This window comes from Scatophagus argus, chromosome 4 (genome assembly GCF_020382885.2).
Source record: "Scatophagus argus isolate fScaArg1 chromosome 4, fScaArg1.pri, whole genome shotgun sequence".
Taxonomy (NCBI): domain Eukaryota; kingdom Metazoa; phylum Chordata; class Actinopteri; family Scatophagidae; genus Scatophagus; species Scatophagus argus.
In genome coordinates this window covers 12,630,043-12,648,424 of record NC_058496.1, presented here as the reverse complement: position 1 = coordinate 12,648,424, position 18,382 = coordinate 12,630,043, and the positions used below count along the sequence as shown (strand labels likewise).

Below are 18,382 nucleotides of genomic sequence, written 5' to 3'. Positions count from 1 at the left end.
GTACAATAATACTGAGAGAGAAATGGCGATGATGATAATTTCAGTCAAAGGTAAAGTCTAAATTTGTTGCTTTGTTCAACTGGCAGTCGCCAACCCAAAGATATTAATTTTTTTCTTCTAATTTTTAAGAAAATTGGCAAATTGTTAAGGGCGGCTTAAGCTAAATGACTTAAATGATAAATTGATCATCAGAATAGCTGCAGAACATTTCTTTTCTGATTGACTCACTGATAGATCGATTAATTCTTTCAGCTTGGACATTTAGTTGCAGAAAGTGTGGTGGTGAAGGGGGGGCCCACGGGGCTGGCGGGCTACCCCAAAGGCGTAATACGGCTCTGCTGGAGAAGGGACTGGCCCTCATGAGTCATCATCAGTACTTTTAAATCTTGTCTTTCCTTCATATCCCGTCAAACACACACACCTAAGTAGATGGGATCTGATGGTTGATAAGGGAGCCAGGCCGTCACAACACACGCCGACGGCGGAGGGACCTGACGATTGGCCTGGACGCACGTCAGTAGCGTCTGCGGGGGCGGGAGTAGGAAGATCGAGCCAGTGCTCTAGTTTCCCCCCCTCACTCAAACAGATGCAGCTGCTGGGTCAGTGTTATGCTGTCTGTGAACAATAACAGAGTCGAAACAGCCACAGCGAGGAGAACAGGGGGAAATCCACATCACCATTTCTGCTTCCTTCAGTCTGTAGGATTCAACCAGCGCGCACATAATGTGACATAACCTCTCTTCAACTATCGACAAAACGCCTTTTTAAACCCACCTATTTATTCGCCTTTTATTATTTGTATATTTTTTTTAGTGGTGCTATTTTCTGGTTCACCTTGTCCCACTGCTGGCAGATACTTCCTGGCTCTGCTTATGTCACTTTTCTGCGGTCATCCATCTGCTCGGGCGGCTGCGGCTTGTTGGTAAACACGAATCGGATCCCGCCGGCAAGGACTCCCTCTGGTGCATTGATGCACCCGTTTCAGTGGTGTAACGGTGAGCGGTCATTTTACATTTGTTAGGCCTCTGTGATCTGATGTGATGCGATGTGCAAAACAGCCTGTTATTTCAGTAGGTATCGTGGCAACACTGTAGTCTCCGAGTCACTTCTAAATTTAGACGTTTCCTTTGTGAGTAAAGCTGTCGCATCTTGCAGAAAGAAAAACGACATAGTTTTGCAAAGACTTGCGTTGTGCTAAACGGTGACTTTAATATGTCCTATGATATCACTGACTGACAACACTTTATTTTAACCCTTCCTCCTACTTAGGGTTTAAAGTAGCGTATGTAAAAATGCCATCAACACACAATGTAGTTTTGTATTGTTATGTAGTAAGTATTGTAAACAAGTGTTTGTTGATCTATTTGTCAACAGCTCTGTTTATGGGCAGCCAAGTGGAAGCGCACAGGGTGTCGAATGTGGTACAACACCGATTTATAATGTATAAGGATAAGTTACCATTGCTGACAGACAGTAATAAACATTTAAATATGTCCTCATATCAGCCTACAACTCCATTACCAAAGGTGCAGCGTTAGTCGACCCGATTGGCAGATGATCGATCAACTGTTTTAATAACTTCATTAATCGGTTTAGTTATATTTCAAGCAAAAATTGGCATACATGTCCTGGTTCCCACTTCCCAAATGTGATGACTTAAATCTACATCACCTTGGGCTGTAGGAAATCACATTTTCCAACATTTTACTGACAAAAGGATTAACCATTCATGAAAATTATACTTAGTAGTAACCCAGTAAATTATAGTGCTTTATAAATGATTTTTTATATGTTGTGTATGCTGTTTATAAATGTTGAATAATCACATATTAATTGTATTTGAGGTTACATACAGTATCTCTCCACTATTCTATTAACATTCCTTAAAGGACTGATTTTTATTTATTTATTTATTTGCAGTGAAGAACAGCTCAAATCAGCAATTATGTGAACATTTGATACATTTTTTTCCCGTCTAAATTAACTCGAGCCCAGTCATTGTGATAACTATGTAACTTTTCTCCTCTCTGAAAAATCTTCTTTACTCTTAGTGACTCTATCTGCAGCCTCTCACTTACACTCTGGCACTAAATCAGTTATCTTCAAAAGCCAAAAAGTCTAGACAGCTTCTCTGACCATCTTAAAGCTGCTGTTTGCGTCCAAAGGCGCATCTGTCATGGTTAAACAAAATGAATCCCGTCATTGCAATGAAATGTTGTGTCAGTACTTCACTGTCTCACTGAGACCTGGTCAAAATGATGGATTGGATGTCTTTTTCCTTTGACGTTGGCTCTGAAAGCGCAGCAGCCACAGCAGCCTCCTTGGCCGACTGTTAGTGGTGTTCAGACAAGAACAATTACACTCTTTGTGCTGCTCAACTCCCCTGCTATTCATCATGGAAATAGTACAACACACACACAGTATCAGAGAGTGACATTCTGCTGGAAAAACGAAGCAGTATCAGGCAGCAGCTCAGCGTCTCGTCTGGTGTGTCAGCGTATCTGTGATCGTTCCTGTTTGTTCCTGTGTTTATGCGTGACACATGTGGCGCTTTCATGCATGTGATGTGGAGTGTTTTGGGCCCAACCTACTTTCTACTTGAAAACCAGCAGCAGTCATGCAGGCAGGCTCGAGTGTATCCGCCCATGTGAACTGTTAAATATTTGATGGGAAGTTCTGTCTTTAGTGCGAGCAGCAGCGGCAGAAGCAGCTTTGTGTGAACACGGCGTATGTAGGACAAAACCCCACCAGGCATCTCGTAGGAGCTGTCGGCGAGGCTGCTTTAGTCGAGGTATTTTACAGCTCTATCAAATCACACAGGGACTTTCCTGTCTTTTTGAACAACAACACGAGAATCTTTCTGACAGCAGAAACTCAACATTGAGTCCCTGCTGTTGTCAAAATGGGAACTTTTGCTATAGCTAGCCTTCATCCTTTTCCCAGCATCTGCTACTTTTGGCGCCATGGCAACGGGCACCTCCTGAGTGTGCCAGTATATAGGTCAGTGGTCACGCGGGGCTCCACCCAAAGCAAAATACCTCATATAGCTGTCTGCTCTCCGTGCATACAAAGGTGGAGGAGGGAGATGTGAGTGTCTATCTACACAGGCAGTCGTGACATGACAAACGCACAAAGACGAATGGAAGTGACCCACATTTGGATTGTGTGTTTGCAGCAGCTACACGGATGATTTGTGCCATCAGCTGTGCAGTGACATGAATACAAGAACAGAGACATATACTCCACCTCTGCCTGTGTGTGTCTCTTTGTCTGCTGATGATCACTGTGAAGCGGACTGTTTGATAAATGTAAAGATGATGGAGGAAATTTGCCCTGCTTGTTGGCAGGTTCACACCTCCATGTGTGTCTAGGCACCATTGTGGATGCTGAGGTGATTTCCTTGGTGGCTTTCTGAGAACATGGACTATCTAGTATCATGAAAGGAGTTTACATTTTCTGTTATAATGCACATGCAACACATGTTGGTTTTTGGATGAATCAAACATTTGATTGTTTTTAGACAAGAGAGGGGATTTTTTTTTTGGTTCAAGATTTCACCTACTTCCAAGGTATATGGGGAAGGGAAAAAGTCCCTCATTCAAAAGGAAAAGTACGGAAATATTCTCGTAAGTATTTAAAATACCAGAAGTAAAAGTACTCATTCTGTAGACCAATGGCCCTACTGAATTGTTTGAAGTGAAACTTGTTTTTTCTGCGTTATATGCAGTGATGGTCCAACTGATATTAGGTGATTGCAAATATATGGTGCTGGTGCATATGTCAGCTGATAAATGACATGAAAGAAGTACAGAAATACACAGATATGTGTCAACATTCTTCAGTTTGTCCACCAGAGTAGTGACAAGTTATTTTTTCAACTGTATAATGTCTTGTGCAGTACATTTTATGAATGCTAAAATGTTTACTTATCTTGTGGATGTGTTGATACCTCATAGACATCTGAAACGTAACAAAACGCCCCAGCTAGACACTGATTCATCATAAGGGTATTAACCACTGGTTTAATCTTTAACAACATTTTATATTTTTGGCTCAACATAAAATCTTGGCAACAGCCCTGCACATGTCCTTTAGTAAGTTTGCTTTCAATTCATGTTGAGAGCGTTGACTGAGGATCAGAAGCGTTGAGGACTCTGGTAATGATTGCCTCTCGCTGAGAGAAGTCATTTAGTTGTGGATCTTGAATGTGCGGCCATCGATGAGCCTCAATAAATGGAGCATCACTGCTCATTCAGAGAGAGTGAAGCTAAGAGGTGGGGAGTATTGATCCTCTTGTACTGCCATTTCCACTGTGAGGAGGGAGAAATGTCAAATAGAAATGTCATTGTGTCACTTTGGCTCAGGCTTGTGATTAGAAATACCAAGATCAATAAAAAAAAAGCTGTGCTCCAAGAAAACAATACCTATCAAGAGGATATGAAGTTGGTAAAGGTCTCCATCCAGCCAGATATACATACATACCTTTCTAAAATGCTTTCATTGCCCTGTAAGTAATTGCCTGCTCATCCGTTGGTCCTTCGATTGTCCATGTGCCCATCCATTCTTCTGTCTACTCATCCGTCCATACTGTCCACCCTTACATGCATCCACTCATTAATTTGTCCATCCATATATCTATCTATCCATTCTTCCATCCATCCATCTTCCCATCTGACCATCTATCCATCTGTCCGTTTATCCTTCCCTTTGTCGTGCTTTTACTGCCTCAGAGACATTTTTAATACCAGTGAACAATATGGCCTGTTCATTCGTTGTTTATAATACCTCTTGCATGAACATTTTAGAGTTTTTAACTCCAGTCAGACATAAAAAGCTGAAACCTTCGTTTCTGCCATGGTTTAATGAAGAATTAAGAAGCTTAACGAGACAATGCAGGAATGCAGAACAGAAATGGAAAAAGGATAAACACTGTGGCTTTCATGATTCTCTACAAAATCCATTTATCAATGTACACTCAAAGATGCAAGGAACACCCATATTTTTCTGAATTGATCATTAAACCAATGCTGTGATTTATCCCCTGTTTGCATCCACTACAGGCAGATGTGATGAATTTATTAATTGGTTTTATGATAAAATAGAGGAGATTTGGCAGCCTTTTAACTTTGAGAGCTTGATGTTGACAACCGCCCACCTTCAGCATTAACCCACTTCAGTGAAATCTCTGTCAACCCTGGAACGCACAGTTGCACTTTAAAAATCATCCACCTGCCCATCAGACTGCATTCCCACTTTTAAAAGCTGTATTTCAGATGGCTGGTCCAGATATTTTAGCTATTATTAACTGCTCTCTGTCTACTGGTACTTCCTTCCTGTAATTTTAAACATTGGCATGTTTAGAAATTGATTTTAGACACTTCTCAAAACTGCTATTTTTATCAAAGATTTCACACAAAAACGACTCTGTAACTGATTTCTTTTTGCATATCAAATCTCCGTCTCCGTCCGCTTCCTGCACAGCACTGAGACTGTTCTGGTCAAGGTCACCAATGACGTATTGATTGCAACCAATGCTGGCTTCACTTCAGTGGATCATAATGTCTTAATCAGCTGCCTGAAGAGCTGTGTTTCCATCAGTGATGTTGATGTTGATCTGTTCAACAGGTCCTTCTCTGTAATGCTTGGAGATGCCTGCTCCTCTTCTATTTTTGGGGTGCCCCAAGGATCTATTGTGGGTACCCCAAGGATCTAATTTACCATACACATGCTAGGACAAGGAAAGCTATGATGCTGATTTTTGTTTTACAGATGCATCCTATATGGTGCGCTGCATCACTGAAATTTAAAAATGGATGTCCAAAGATTGGTGCTACAATTGACTGACCACAAATCAGATGTAATTTTTACTACACCCTGTTGCTCAAGTACTAAAGCGGTCCAGTCCTGCTTTGCTAATTTGAAAGCCAAACAGTCTCTTCCAGAGTAGTGACCACATTTCACCCATTTTTACTGCTCCTCGTTGAGTTTTAGATTCAATTTTGAAGGTTAAATATGTGATATTTTGAACATTAATGCAGCAGCAAACAACTATTTGCTAAGTAAAGGTGAAGTGAAGTGATGCTGTCCTTATATCCTGCATTGTTGTAGCTGCTAACTTACTGCTCTGGAGAAAAGGGAAAGTGATCCATTTGTCTTTGCAACAGCAGCACCTAATAATCATAATAATAAATCCAGTAACACCACTTGGAAACACTGGGCAATGGGTGTCCGTTTCTATCTTATGTTCTGGTTGCACAGGTCGCACTACTGTTAATCTGTGCAACAGGCAGGTTACAAAAATTATTCGCACTTATGGGCAATATAGAGTTTCCAGTCCAGTCCTGACCTGCATGTCTTTGGATGGTGGGACAGAGGAAGGTTGATACAAGTGGCTGCTGAGTTTGTTTCTGGTATAGATTTGCAATTTCATGTAGTTCAAATCGTTTCTTCTACATGATAAATGGCTTTGAAGGCCAAGCTTCTATTACGATTAGACAATACACAAACCCACTTAACTCAGTACCTCATTGTCTCTGGGTGAAGTCGTGTTAATCAGTGAAATCAGCTACCAGAGTGTTTGATCAAAAGGGAAACCTGCAGACTGTCTCGGCCCTGTTCTTGTTCTAATGTGAAGAGGTTCATATCAGTAGTGAAGTGTCTTGTGTTAACTTTGATACACTGTCATTCACTGGGTCAGAGTGACACTCATCTCACAAAGCACTCAATCTCACAAGTCACATTACTGATACTGAATTATCTTTACTCATACAGACACACAAAACATAAGTGTGCTTTCCTTATCTCTTAGTATGTGCAACTGTTTCTCTAGTTTTCCTAATTTTTTAATATGTAATGAGTGACATAGTAAACACGACCCATTTAATACTGAAAACTGAACACATAATGTAGCCTGTCCGATGTCATGCCACATTTGTTCCTTGATTCCTCCCCTTCCCCCACTTGTCTACATCTGACCTTGACTGCAGCAGCAGACAGCAGTGCTACAGTGATAATGTATTTCAGGGTAAAATAAGCACACACACACACACACACACACACACACACACACATGGATGTAGAGTCAAAGCAAAAAAGATGAGACAAAGGACACCTTCAGTGGGAACATCATCTGTTTGCATTGGAGCACAGAGCAAAGTTCCCCCTGAAAGCACTCATTTCAAGACATGAGAACATTACATTTCTGCAACTGTAATGTATTTATCCAGTCACTGGTGTATGGATGAATAGCCTCCCCGTGCATAGGAATACAGACATCTTAATCCAGTGCTGCCATTTTAATCAAAGTGCACTCACAGATTCCCTGGGTGTGTGCTTTAAACTGATTCTCTAGATTTCATCAGTGTTTTTAATGACATTTAATTTTAATTTCAGAAAAGAAGGCTGAAAAAGTATGTTCTGTGACAAACTGTTTTCGTCTTGTCTGTCCACTTTATTGCCTTTAAACTGGCTGACCTGAAAAAGGTGCAGATCTGCTGTGTTGGGAGATACGATTGTGTGGTGCGGATACTGCAGGACATTAAGTGTTTTGCATGTTACAAGTACAACATGAAAAGGATTCATTTACCATTACAGGATAGTGCGATGGCTGTCTTTCACTACCTCTTTCTTTGTATGTGTGCATTTGTTTGTGTGTGTGAACCTTCAATTTGTGGCTTCCATTAGAGGCAGATGAGGCTGCAGGTCTGACCCACAGCTGCCCACAAAGAAATAAACAATGTGTACTGTTGCATGTTTGTATTGTGTGTACTGCATATTCTTGCACAGGAAAGCAGCAGGCCTTCATTTTTCTACTCCTATCTATGTTTTTCCTGTAAAATGTGTTTTTAAATCTTTTCTCTGTGTTTAGGGTGCTTCTGTGGTCTGGGACTGGTTTACTCCAACAAGTCGTGCACCATGCCACCCATCACCTTCCAGGACCTGCCTCTCAACATCTACATGGTGATCTTTGGGACAGGCATCTTTGTCTTCATTTTGAGCCTCATTTTCTGCTGTTACTTCATCAGGTGAGGGGCAACAGAAACAGAAACATTTGATTAGAAACAAGTAAAAAAAAGACAAGGGTGTTTTCAAACCTATAGTTCTTTTGCTCTGGTTTGAATGAGTGGATGAGTTAGTGAATTTGCGTTTGCAAGTTGCATTTTCTTCTTGGTTCAGTTGCTTTTCACATAGAAAAACATTCAAGTCAATCAAGATGCATCACCAAAAGCCACGTGAGAACGTTCACTTCGCTCACTGGCTTTTGGGGGCAGAAACAAGAAAATAAATACAGGAAGAAGGTCCGAAGGTCGGAAGAATGGCATGTCTGCCCAAATATCAAGAAGGCAACAAGCTCAGGTTAGACTTTGACTCATTCTCCAGCTAGCAGCTAGAAACTGTTGGTCATCCAGCCTAGCAACAGGAACCATTTAGCTCAAACTTGCAGAGTCTGCCTTGCACTCGTGTCAGATTATATTTCAACCACAAATGAACAGCTCTAGACTTCAATTTGGTCTGCACTTAAGTATGATTGTGTCTACTGTCTACGCTGTAGCCACATTAACGGCTAACATCAGAGGGTGTAATATTTAGCATGTTCACCGTCCAGTTCGTCATAATTGGACAAAGTGAAATTTTAACTTGATGTTAGATGACAAGTCAAGGCATTGCCAAAGTGATTACAGTTTAAATTCATGGAGATGGTAGAGGAAATGTCAGGGGATCACCAAAGTGATGAGTATTCATCTCTGGGGATCATGAATGTCTGTACAACATGAGATGAGATATTTCAGTCTGGACCAGAGTGGTGGACCAACCAACAATGCCATCCTGATAAACCTCCACAGTAGTGGGTTTGTGTGTGTGCGTGTGTGTTTGTGTGTGTGTATCCAGGTGAGAAACAGTGAGGGAGGGAAGGGAAAAAAGAGGAACAGGGTCACCTCTCCCGCTGTTGACTGTGAACTCCTTGATGAGCTGCAGGGACATTTGTGTCTGAAGGACGGGATATGAGGCAACAGGAAGCAGCCCGTCACAATGTGTGAGGACAGCAGAGAGGAAAACTGCAGAGATACTCTGCTCAGAATAAACACTGCATGAATAGCACACAGTGGGAGTACACAAAGACATCACACATGAACGTTTGCAGTGTATAAAACCTCATAAGGAAAAATCAGCACCTGCGGAAAGGTTTATTTCTTATCCTGAGCTCTGTTTGGATGACTGAGTATCTGTATTTGACAAATTACCTGACATCTCTTAATGTGTTGTGCTATTTTTGGTGTGAGATATGATTTCGAATTGCCGTCCAAATTGCCTGTTATCAAAATGTCAAACATTTAAAAAAGACTTGGAGGCATACAGAGCCAAGTGCTGTCAGAGTGCACAAGGCGCACAGTGGCAGCTGGTACACTGTAAGTATGGCTCTTTTTGATTGATTATGTGCATTTGCCTCCTGTGTAGCTCATTCTTTTGCTATACAGTAATTAAAAAGAAATGAATTCTAGCAGCGGTTCCAATTCAAATAGACGACCAGCAACCTAATCAACTTCTGAAGTTCATTCTTGACCTTAAAACACCAGCTGACAAAAGCATCTCATTTAGTAGCTGTTCTGGAGCTTTTAATCATATCATTTCACCATCGAAATCAGATATTTGTTGGATACTTTTTATTTTTACAATGGCTATAAGCCATAAGCAACATTTGTATCAAATGATATTAAGAAAGTCTGGTGACAATGTGAAATGTGTGAACACACAGAGAATCATCAACTGAATCTGCTCCTCTCGGCTTCTACAGAGCTTTATAGTGAATTTCAGCTTATTGTTAAGCTGACAGGCCATAACTTTACTGTTTTGGTTCACTTTCACTGCTCCCACAGCTTCTTTTTAAAGGGCAGAAGGAAGATTTTTACAGAAACGAAAGCTCCAAAACCCCTACTGTACACTACCTGCTCAGCACCAAATAGCGGACAGAGCAAAGTTTATAACTAGCTTGTGAACATAGTGGTGTATTTCTCAGCTAAAGAACCAGATATTTCCCACAGGAGTTGGTGAGGTCCAAAAACAGAGCTGCAGGAGAGTAAATATCTAAAAACTACAGCACTGAAGGTCCATTCAGTTGCTGTTCTGGAGCTTCTGGAGTGTACCAAATGTCAAATTTCGATTTTCTCTGCTGCAGTTTAAGGACGTGTCATTCATTATTATTGAAACCACAACCTGCATCTGCTAATGATGATCACATCATATGATCAAAAGTCTCTGGACTTTGTAGTGAGATGAATCTGCCAACTGTTGTTTCCAAGGTAACGAACAGACTTTGAACCCCATCTTTTAATCCAGCATGGACAAATATCTGAAGACCATGATGGAGATCATGCGTTGAAGTCATGAGCTACTGAGTCATTACTAAAGGGACATTGTTTTTAACTGAAAAATGAGAAGGTGACAGGATGAATTCTGCCCAGTACGAATTGGTAAAGACTTGTGTTCATTTGGAGATCAATTATTTTGATACTCTATTTTGAATAGGCAATTCCTCTTCCAGTTTTCACTCTCAGGTAACTGCTTTAAAAGGAGAAAAACAAGCATCAGTTTAGAGTATTTTTAAATCCTGAGCTATTTTCACGTTATTATGCAGAGAGAAAGAAAGCCCTACATTAGTGTTAAAAAATAGCAAGCATCAATCATACAACCAGTACACATTTCAGTATTTAGATTAGATTTATCAAAATCCAAATTGTAGTTGTGAGGTCAGGCAGTGTTCTGGTACCAGAAATGTTTTGTTTGGTCTGGGCTCGCCACTAAATTGACCATCAGCTCTGTCAAAAAAGCTTGGATCCTTCCTGTTTCTCTTGAAGCCAATGAATCATAACCAGTGAGTCATTTCCTTTTGGCCCCATTAACATGCTGAAGGTAGTCTTGGGTAGGAGTGTGATTGTGAATTCATTTATAGACTGGGTGATTCATCAGATGAATACTGAGCGATGAATTGGTTGGGGCAGATTTACCCAGATTATACCTCTCAGAAAGACTGTCTGCGTGTCCTGCAGTTTGTAATCTTTGATTTTAGCTGAAAGGATCAACTTGAATTTCACACTCTGTCTCAATTAATCTACATTAAAGTTCCTCCTTTAATCATACAAAAGAAATTATATGAAGTTTCCTTAAAAAACACAAGATCTAGGGAAGATTTATTGAGCACAAGCAGTCCTTTCAGCCTTCGCATTCAAACAGTTGCCACTTTAATAGTGTCATAAACTGGGGGTGTACACAGCAGTACCTGCAATGTACAAGAGTGCAAAACCATGAGGGTGCCAAAAGCACACACCAAAAATATATCTTTAATTACACCCCAATCTGCGCTAACAACAGCAGGTCTGTATTTCCACTAAAGAGTATCGCAGCAGCTACAGCAGTCAGAGAGATATCATGAAGGTGTCTGTAATCAGACAATACAGTGACAGCAGAGATATTAAGCCACCAGAGCCAAATTCACTGGCACATTTAATTTCCTGTCGGTGATCTTTGAGACTGGACCTATCAAATCCCCTGAGGGACCATCGCTCAGAGGGGAACAAAAGAGTTTCTAAAGCTTAACCCAGCTGTGTTAAGGAAATCTGACTGGTTTGGGTATTCGGTCAAACTTTCCACAAAGGTGCTTTCTCAAAATTGACAGATGCTGTCTTACCTGCAGAGGACTATGAAGCAGACAGAGGTTGGAAGTTTAAAAATGTTTTAGCTGCAGAAACAGGCAGGGCGGAGGTCATCTTCTAACATCTGTTAATGCAGCAATAGAGTAAACAGTTGGTCAGGGGAGAGACACACGTAAAGCATAAAGTGAAGCTAATAAAAATTGTCTCTTTAAGCCTGAATGAGTTAATCTTAAAATACAAATTATCCAAAAACAATATGTGTGACTGCAGAGATTATTATTATGACAGCTTGACACCAAAGTAGTCTGGAGTGTACAATTGGAATAATTATAGAGTTTTAGTCCAGCTGCTGCTCTGTGGATTGCATTTGTTTAATTTTCAGGGGGCATTTATAAATGAAAAAGATAATAAAATGGAGAATGGAAATGTCAAGGCAGGAAACAAATGAATTATGAGATGGTAGTCACATTAGTAGTTAATGCAGGTTAGTGCAATCAGCTTTGACTATTAAAATCAACTATTAGTTCATTATTTAAAGGTAGAATAAGGACACAGGATTGACAAGTTTAATGATCTTTCTACTCTTTTCTGATTTTTTAATTCATAAAAGTACTTGCTCTGTAATTATAATTAAATATAGTAGAAGTCTGGATTGTTCACCGTCTCACTCTTAACTCGACAAATACAACACTTGAGTCAAGATAACTGAACTTAGAAAACCAACATACTGACCAAAATAATTTAAGTTTAAAATGAGTTTGAGCTTTGACTTATGATTTCACTTAAGATCTGAACCTGGGTCTCCTATGTGAAAGTCTTGCATTTAGCCCATCCAGACACCCTGACCACCTCCCAGCATTGACTTTTTTTTTTTGCTCTTTATTCTACTATGAACCTTGGAAGAATTGATACTAGAAGGCTGCCTACACACATATTTGACAATGTCAGCCTGTTAGGGAGAACAGGCTGACATTTTATAAGTGGCACGAGATAGCTGACAGTATGATAATAAGGGAACAGCTGTCTCTCCATATGTCTTCACATTTAAATTAACTTTTGTTTACACCATTACAGAAAATGATCCTACAAGCTGTACAAACACACAATATTGCAAAGACTTGTTTAAATGCTGGATTTGAAGTGATACCCAAGATGTTGAAATATGGCTGCCAGCCCCAGAAATAATGTAGACACTCAGCATATACAGGAAAAAAAATGAGTTTTCTTTCAAGGTTTTTGCATCTATCATTATGTCATTAACACCTGTTGAATTCATTGTCAGTTCATACAATAAGAACTGGCCAATAGTGGCTCTGTGAGGATTTTCTGTCCATACAGACTGGACACAATAGCTGATCTGAGGCACTGAAGTCTCCGTCACGGCCCCCTTTCACCCACTTCACATCATTCTCCAGGCAGGGGAAATCTCACCACATGTAAAACGTGTATCCTCACATTGTTCTGCATGGAAGAGATTGTTAGCGGCAATCAGCGTAAACAATAAACCAAGTGACAAAAACAACGAATAACTGTCATTTCCTTACTTTAAGCAGCGACCCACAGAGATATTTCTTTTTTTGTTGTTGAGAGGGATCAGATGACAGACGTTCACCTTTCATCGCAGCTGCTCTCACTGCATTTAGTTTAAGGCTCAAATCACAGACAGTGATAGACATTTGAGTCTATGTTTAGTTGTGTAAAAACAAGAGGCCAAAAATAACCGCTCGAACAGACGCAGCTCGCCAAGTGATAAAGATCTGCTCTCCATTGTTGGTTTCGGGGGCGTTGCAGGGATTCAAAGAGGCAACATACTCGTTTGCAGTGTTAATGTGTGTGTCGCACTTGCGTGTAGTTACATGATTATTTGTGAACAATGTGTGTGCGTTTGTGTATGTGTGTGTGCTTGCAGAGGAGCATGTATTTTCCTGTGTATGTGTGGTCACTGTAGCTGTTTGAAAAGACAGTTAATTATCAAAGTTTACCCTGCAATTACACAGCTTCTGTTAAACACAGTCCCATCATTTAAACACATAAACTTAAATCCCAGCCTTGTTACAATGACCTACTGTTGAGCTCTTAATAAACAAGTGGAAACTGGTGAAAAGTTAGCTCATGTGCTATACTTAAATACATTTTGCATTTCTATTTAATGCTTGTATTTAATACTTATTCTACTACATTTCACAGGGAAATATTTTCTAGTTCAATGTTAGTACCAGCATACCATTATATTTATGTGTCAGCTATACATTGCAGATTGAACTATATTAGCTCCATTGCAACTGGCCGCAATGAAATGCTGCTTACATGTTAGTACATGAACAATAATAATGATAATAATTGTCCAGAGGTAGAATATTATGCTCCATTCTAAATGATGAGTAGTTTTGCTTTCAGGGGACCATGTGTAATGTTAAGTAGCTCACTAATCATGATGAACTCACAGAGAAATATCACACAACAGTGAAGTTATTCTTCTAGTGTCTTTCAGCTCATTGTTTAACTGTCTGCTCCACAACTTCACTGTTTTAGCTCAGTCACATCAGCATCAGCACAGCTTGTTCTGTCTGTCCTGTATCAAATGACACAGACACATAGTTAGTGACTAGCTCCTGAACATAGTAGATAGCAGCCAGAGAGTCATATTTCCCTCAGGAGCTGGTGGAGACCAAAAACAGAGCTTAAATGAGACAGGAATGTTGGGCTTAGATTTGCCACGGTCCAGATTAATGCTTGTGTTGCTTTATGTCTGTTAGATGTGTTAACAGTAAATGGTTTGCTAACAAGTTCACCAATGTGTCTAAATTGTGTTTAAAGCTTGTTTCTCCTGCCCCCAAGTGGACACAAATCACTTAGTACGATGAATCTGCATCTTGAATGTTTTACTGTTCTCGTTGCTTGAGGTTTGCTTGCTAATTTTAATTGATGCTATGTAGTTTCACAAGTATTCTCTTCAACAATCACACATTTTGTCTGTCAATTCATAATCTGCAATCAAAAGTAACTAGTAACTATAGCCATAAATTAAATTTGATGCAGCAAAAATTGTACTTTGCTTTGAGATGTAGTTGAGTAGAAGTATAAAGTATCACGAAATAGAAATACTCAAGAAAAGTACCACAAAGCTGTACCAAAGTACTAAGTTACATTTCACCACTGACTTAACTGTGAACTTTGAATGCAGGACCTTTGCTTTCATTGGAATATTCTTGCATTGCAGCATTTCTACTTGGAATCTGATTATTTCTTTTATTGCTTTAAACAACAAGTGTACGGAAAGTATTATGGATTGAAAGCCATACAGATTGTAAACAAAGGCACTTATGAATGTTTTTCTCAATTCATCCACAGCAAACTACGACACCAAGCCCAGAGTGAGCGGTTTGGATACAGAGAGGTAAAACTGAGGTTAATATTAAGCACTCTATCAGGTCTGAATGAAAACAAATCTCTCTTAAACACATTTCCTTTTTGTCATTCCTACAGGTGGTTTTAAAAGGAGATCCCAAAAAATTGAGTCTTCACGGGGTAAGGATGTACATACACTTATATATAAACACACTTATCAAATGACTGTCTGTCTCACTCTGTCCTGTCTGTCGCTCACACAGCAGACGTGCGCTGTGTGTCTCGAGGACTTCAAAGTGAAAGACGAGCTGGGAGTGTTGCCATGCCAACATGCTTTCCACAGGAAGTGAGTACAGGAGAGCACAGTGGAGTCTTTCTTTGCATTTGTTAACGCTTTCCACACGCCTGGGCTCGTTGAAAATGAAAGTGGTTGTGTTTGATCTGAAGTACAGCGATCAGGAATTAGGCCTGAGTACTGAGTATTCCAGACTGCTGCGTGGCACTGCAGGGATTCTTGTTCAACAGCACTGATATTCATTCGCTCCTGCTTCTTTCTATTCGGAGAGAAGGAGGAGCGGTCAGGGCAAGAGCATATCGGAGCATGCACTGGGAAGATGGAAGGTAGAATGAGTACTAAGATCTTGTACGAAAGGCAGCTCTGGATCCTGATGTTTAGCAGCTTTCCAAAATTGTGCTACACCTATTCCTCATAGTCATTTTTATCTCGAGGAGTACAACGGGAAAAGCTGAAGAGATTGGGGATTAGACCCTGTCTTAATATACATCATTTTACAAGGGTTCTTCCATTATATCCTGGTGGTGGAGGTGAAGGAGTGAACAATGGCTAGATCTCTGGGGACTCATTTATAAAAATGTTCATAGATTTACGCTTGAGCTTGGTTAATATAATTTCCGACAGTGTGTGACTTTTGTTTGATTCATAAAGGATGCTGAACATAAAAAGACCTTACTTAAGCAGGCTCTAAGGATCCCATTTTCAATTTATACACCTGTGGTTTATAAATCTCAAATCAAATTAAACTGACTACCCTGTGATTTTCCCTTCCATAATGCCAGCACAGATTAGGGTGTTCACAGGTCTGACGTCAGCACATCATTGGTGTGATGTCTGCTGACGTCAGGATCATGAATGTCTGAACATTAACATTTTACATACTAAACATATGATCATCTTAAGAAATGCAGTGTTATAGATTAAACTACCCAAAAGTTTACTGCGTGAAATACATTAGCTACAAGCCAGTCAGCTAAAAACATCAAAATGCTGCTTACACACTGAACACTGCTTACTTACCTTTGATGCTTTTCGTACATTTTGCTGCTAATATGTTTACCTAAGTAACATCATGATTGCAGGACTCTTGTACTTGTAATGTAGTTTTTCATACTGTGGTATTACTTTTACTTCAGCAAAAGGTACTCATTACTTAAAACCATCAGTGTCACAAGCACAGCTTTTGTTTGGATCAGTGAAATGTGTGTGAAATGTGGTGAAAAGCTTGGCTACTTTCTTGTGTCACTCTGTGTCTGTGTTCTTCTTCACAGGTGTCTGGTAAAGTGGCTGGAGGTGCGCTGTGTCTGCCCCATGTGCAACAAACCCATAGCTGGCCCCCCTGAGCAGCACCACAGCATAGGGACTCTGCTGGATGAACTTGTGTAACCTCACAACCCCTGCCAGCCTGGGTGGGACGCGGGCGCCCGGCCAAACCAGCTGGTATAAGTTAGCCACCAACAGGAGGAAGGACACTGATTTTGCTGTTAAAACAGCCAGCATAATGACAGTATGTTGGGGTAACTTAGTTACCACCTGGAGAAAGACTACGAAGGATGCTGTTGCCTAGAAACCATCTCCAAGATGGCAACGCGACACCTTTTAGTGTCCGAGAGATTATCTCCATCCACCCACACACCACTCCACCACTCTTCTTTCAATGTTCCCCTCTTCACCCACTCCACCACATCTTGTCGAGTGAGGTTAGTGACACCACTGAAGTGGAGGAGACACAGTTGCGTTTTTCACAGCGACATGAACAAGTGAGTGTTGAAGGATGACAGCCGGAGGCACTGAGCCCCTCTGAGTATGTACGATTATGTCATGGTGGTCACTGATATGAGAAACTATAAATATTGATTGAGTTTATTGAAACTGGAAGCTGCCTGAGGAGGTCTTAAATTCTGTCAGGCAGCAAGTCTTTTGTGCCGCACTGCTAACAAAAGAACATGTAGAACAAGAGTTTAACAAACTATGTCTGCCACCAAAGGCTGGTAGAGGATAAATATGACTGTGGCGGAGATATTAACAGGGTTGATTAAAACTGCTTTTAAGGGAGCGAAAAACTATTGATTTGGCTTAACATTATAAAAAATGGTTAAAACAGATGTTGAAAAGATGCACTCACTCATTTCGGTCAGTAGGACCTAAATTATTCACCTAGAAGAAGCAGCTCAAGTTGTCCAGTCCACGTGTAGCAGAGTAATCAGTGTTGATGCTGGTACATTGAACTGATAATGATGGACAACATCACCACATTAGTGCCAACCTCTCCAGTGATATCATGTATGTTCATGCTCCGATTGTTTTTTCCCACTGGGTTATTTTATTGTTCAGACATGTTTTTATTGTGCTAATATAGAAGGAAGGAACTGACACCTCCCGAATCTCGCTGTAACAGTTTTTTTTTTAAGTATGTTGAAGATTTTTTTGGATGTTGCACTTCGAATTCACAAAAAAAAAAGAAGAAAAAAATTGTTTCCATTTGTTTTGCTAAAATGTTAGACTAAGTTTTGGATACAGCACAGCAGGTCCCTTGTATTCAGGTGTGGTGAATCTTTTATCAAAGTCTGTGAAGTCTTGAGACGCTGCTCCATGTGAAGATAGAGGAAGCAGCGGTACAGACTCTCTGTGTTGTGCTGTGAATGCGTCTGGGAAGCAATTTAATCTCACTTTCATCCAATGCACTTTTGTGGCATCATTTCTGGTGATTCTGTTGTTACATTCCTCAGCCGTAGGGTTGATTTACAGCGAAAACACTGCCTAAATTGAGCACAAAACTCACAAAGCACATGATCCAGATACAGAAGGCACCTGCACTGTCGTTAAAAGCCAAACACACAGGTGAGGCTGTTGAAGTCACACGTGTGCCAAGAAGAAGAAGAAAAAAGTTGATCCTGTTCCAATTTCAGCATGTGAGAAGGAGACATGTTCACTCTGATTCTGGCCACATTCCACATTTTCTAATCCAACAAATGTAAATAACTTGAAACAAAAATAAATACAGTTGTCTGTTTTGCTCAGCCTCTCTTGTTTATTTTGTGGTATTCATGTATCTGGTGCCATCACCAGGTGAAGCAAGGCATGAAATTGA

The 18,382-nt window shown here is 40.3% G+C and overlaps 1 protein-coding gene across 3 annotated transcripts; it reads left to right on the top strand.

Moving 5' to 3' along the window:
* Nucleotides 1-321: 321 nt before the first annotated feature.
* rnf122 (ring finger protein 122) lies at nt 322-18,311 on the top strand. 3 transcript variants are annotated; one of them, XM_046387807.1, is made up of 6 exons: nt 322-995; nt 7,868-8,024; nt 15,000-15,045; nt 15,135-15,176; nt 15,263-15,342; nt 16,563-18,311. In XM_046387807.1, the coding sequence occupies exons 1-6, from the start codon at nt 971-973 to the stop codon at nt 16,675-16,677; spliced, it is 465 nt and encodes a 154-aa protein (XP_046243763.1). In that variant the 5' UTR covers nt 322-970; the 3' UTR covers nt 16,678-18,311. The 3 variants fall into 3 exon arrangements, with proteins under 3 accessions (XP_046243763.1, XP_046243762.1, XP_046243765.1); XM_046387806.1 differs by having other exon boundaries at nt 323-995; nt 15,260-15,342; XM_046387809.1 differs by lacking the exon at nt 322-995 and adding an exon at nt 1,973-2,791 and having other exon boundaries at nt 15,260-15,342.
* Nucleotides 18,312-18,382: the final 71 nt, after the last annotated feature.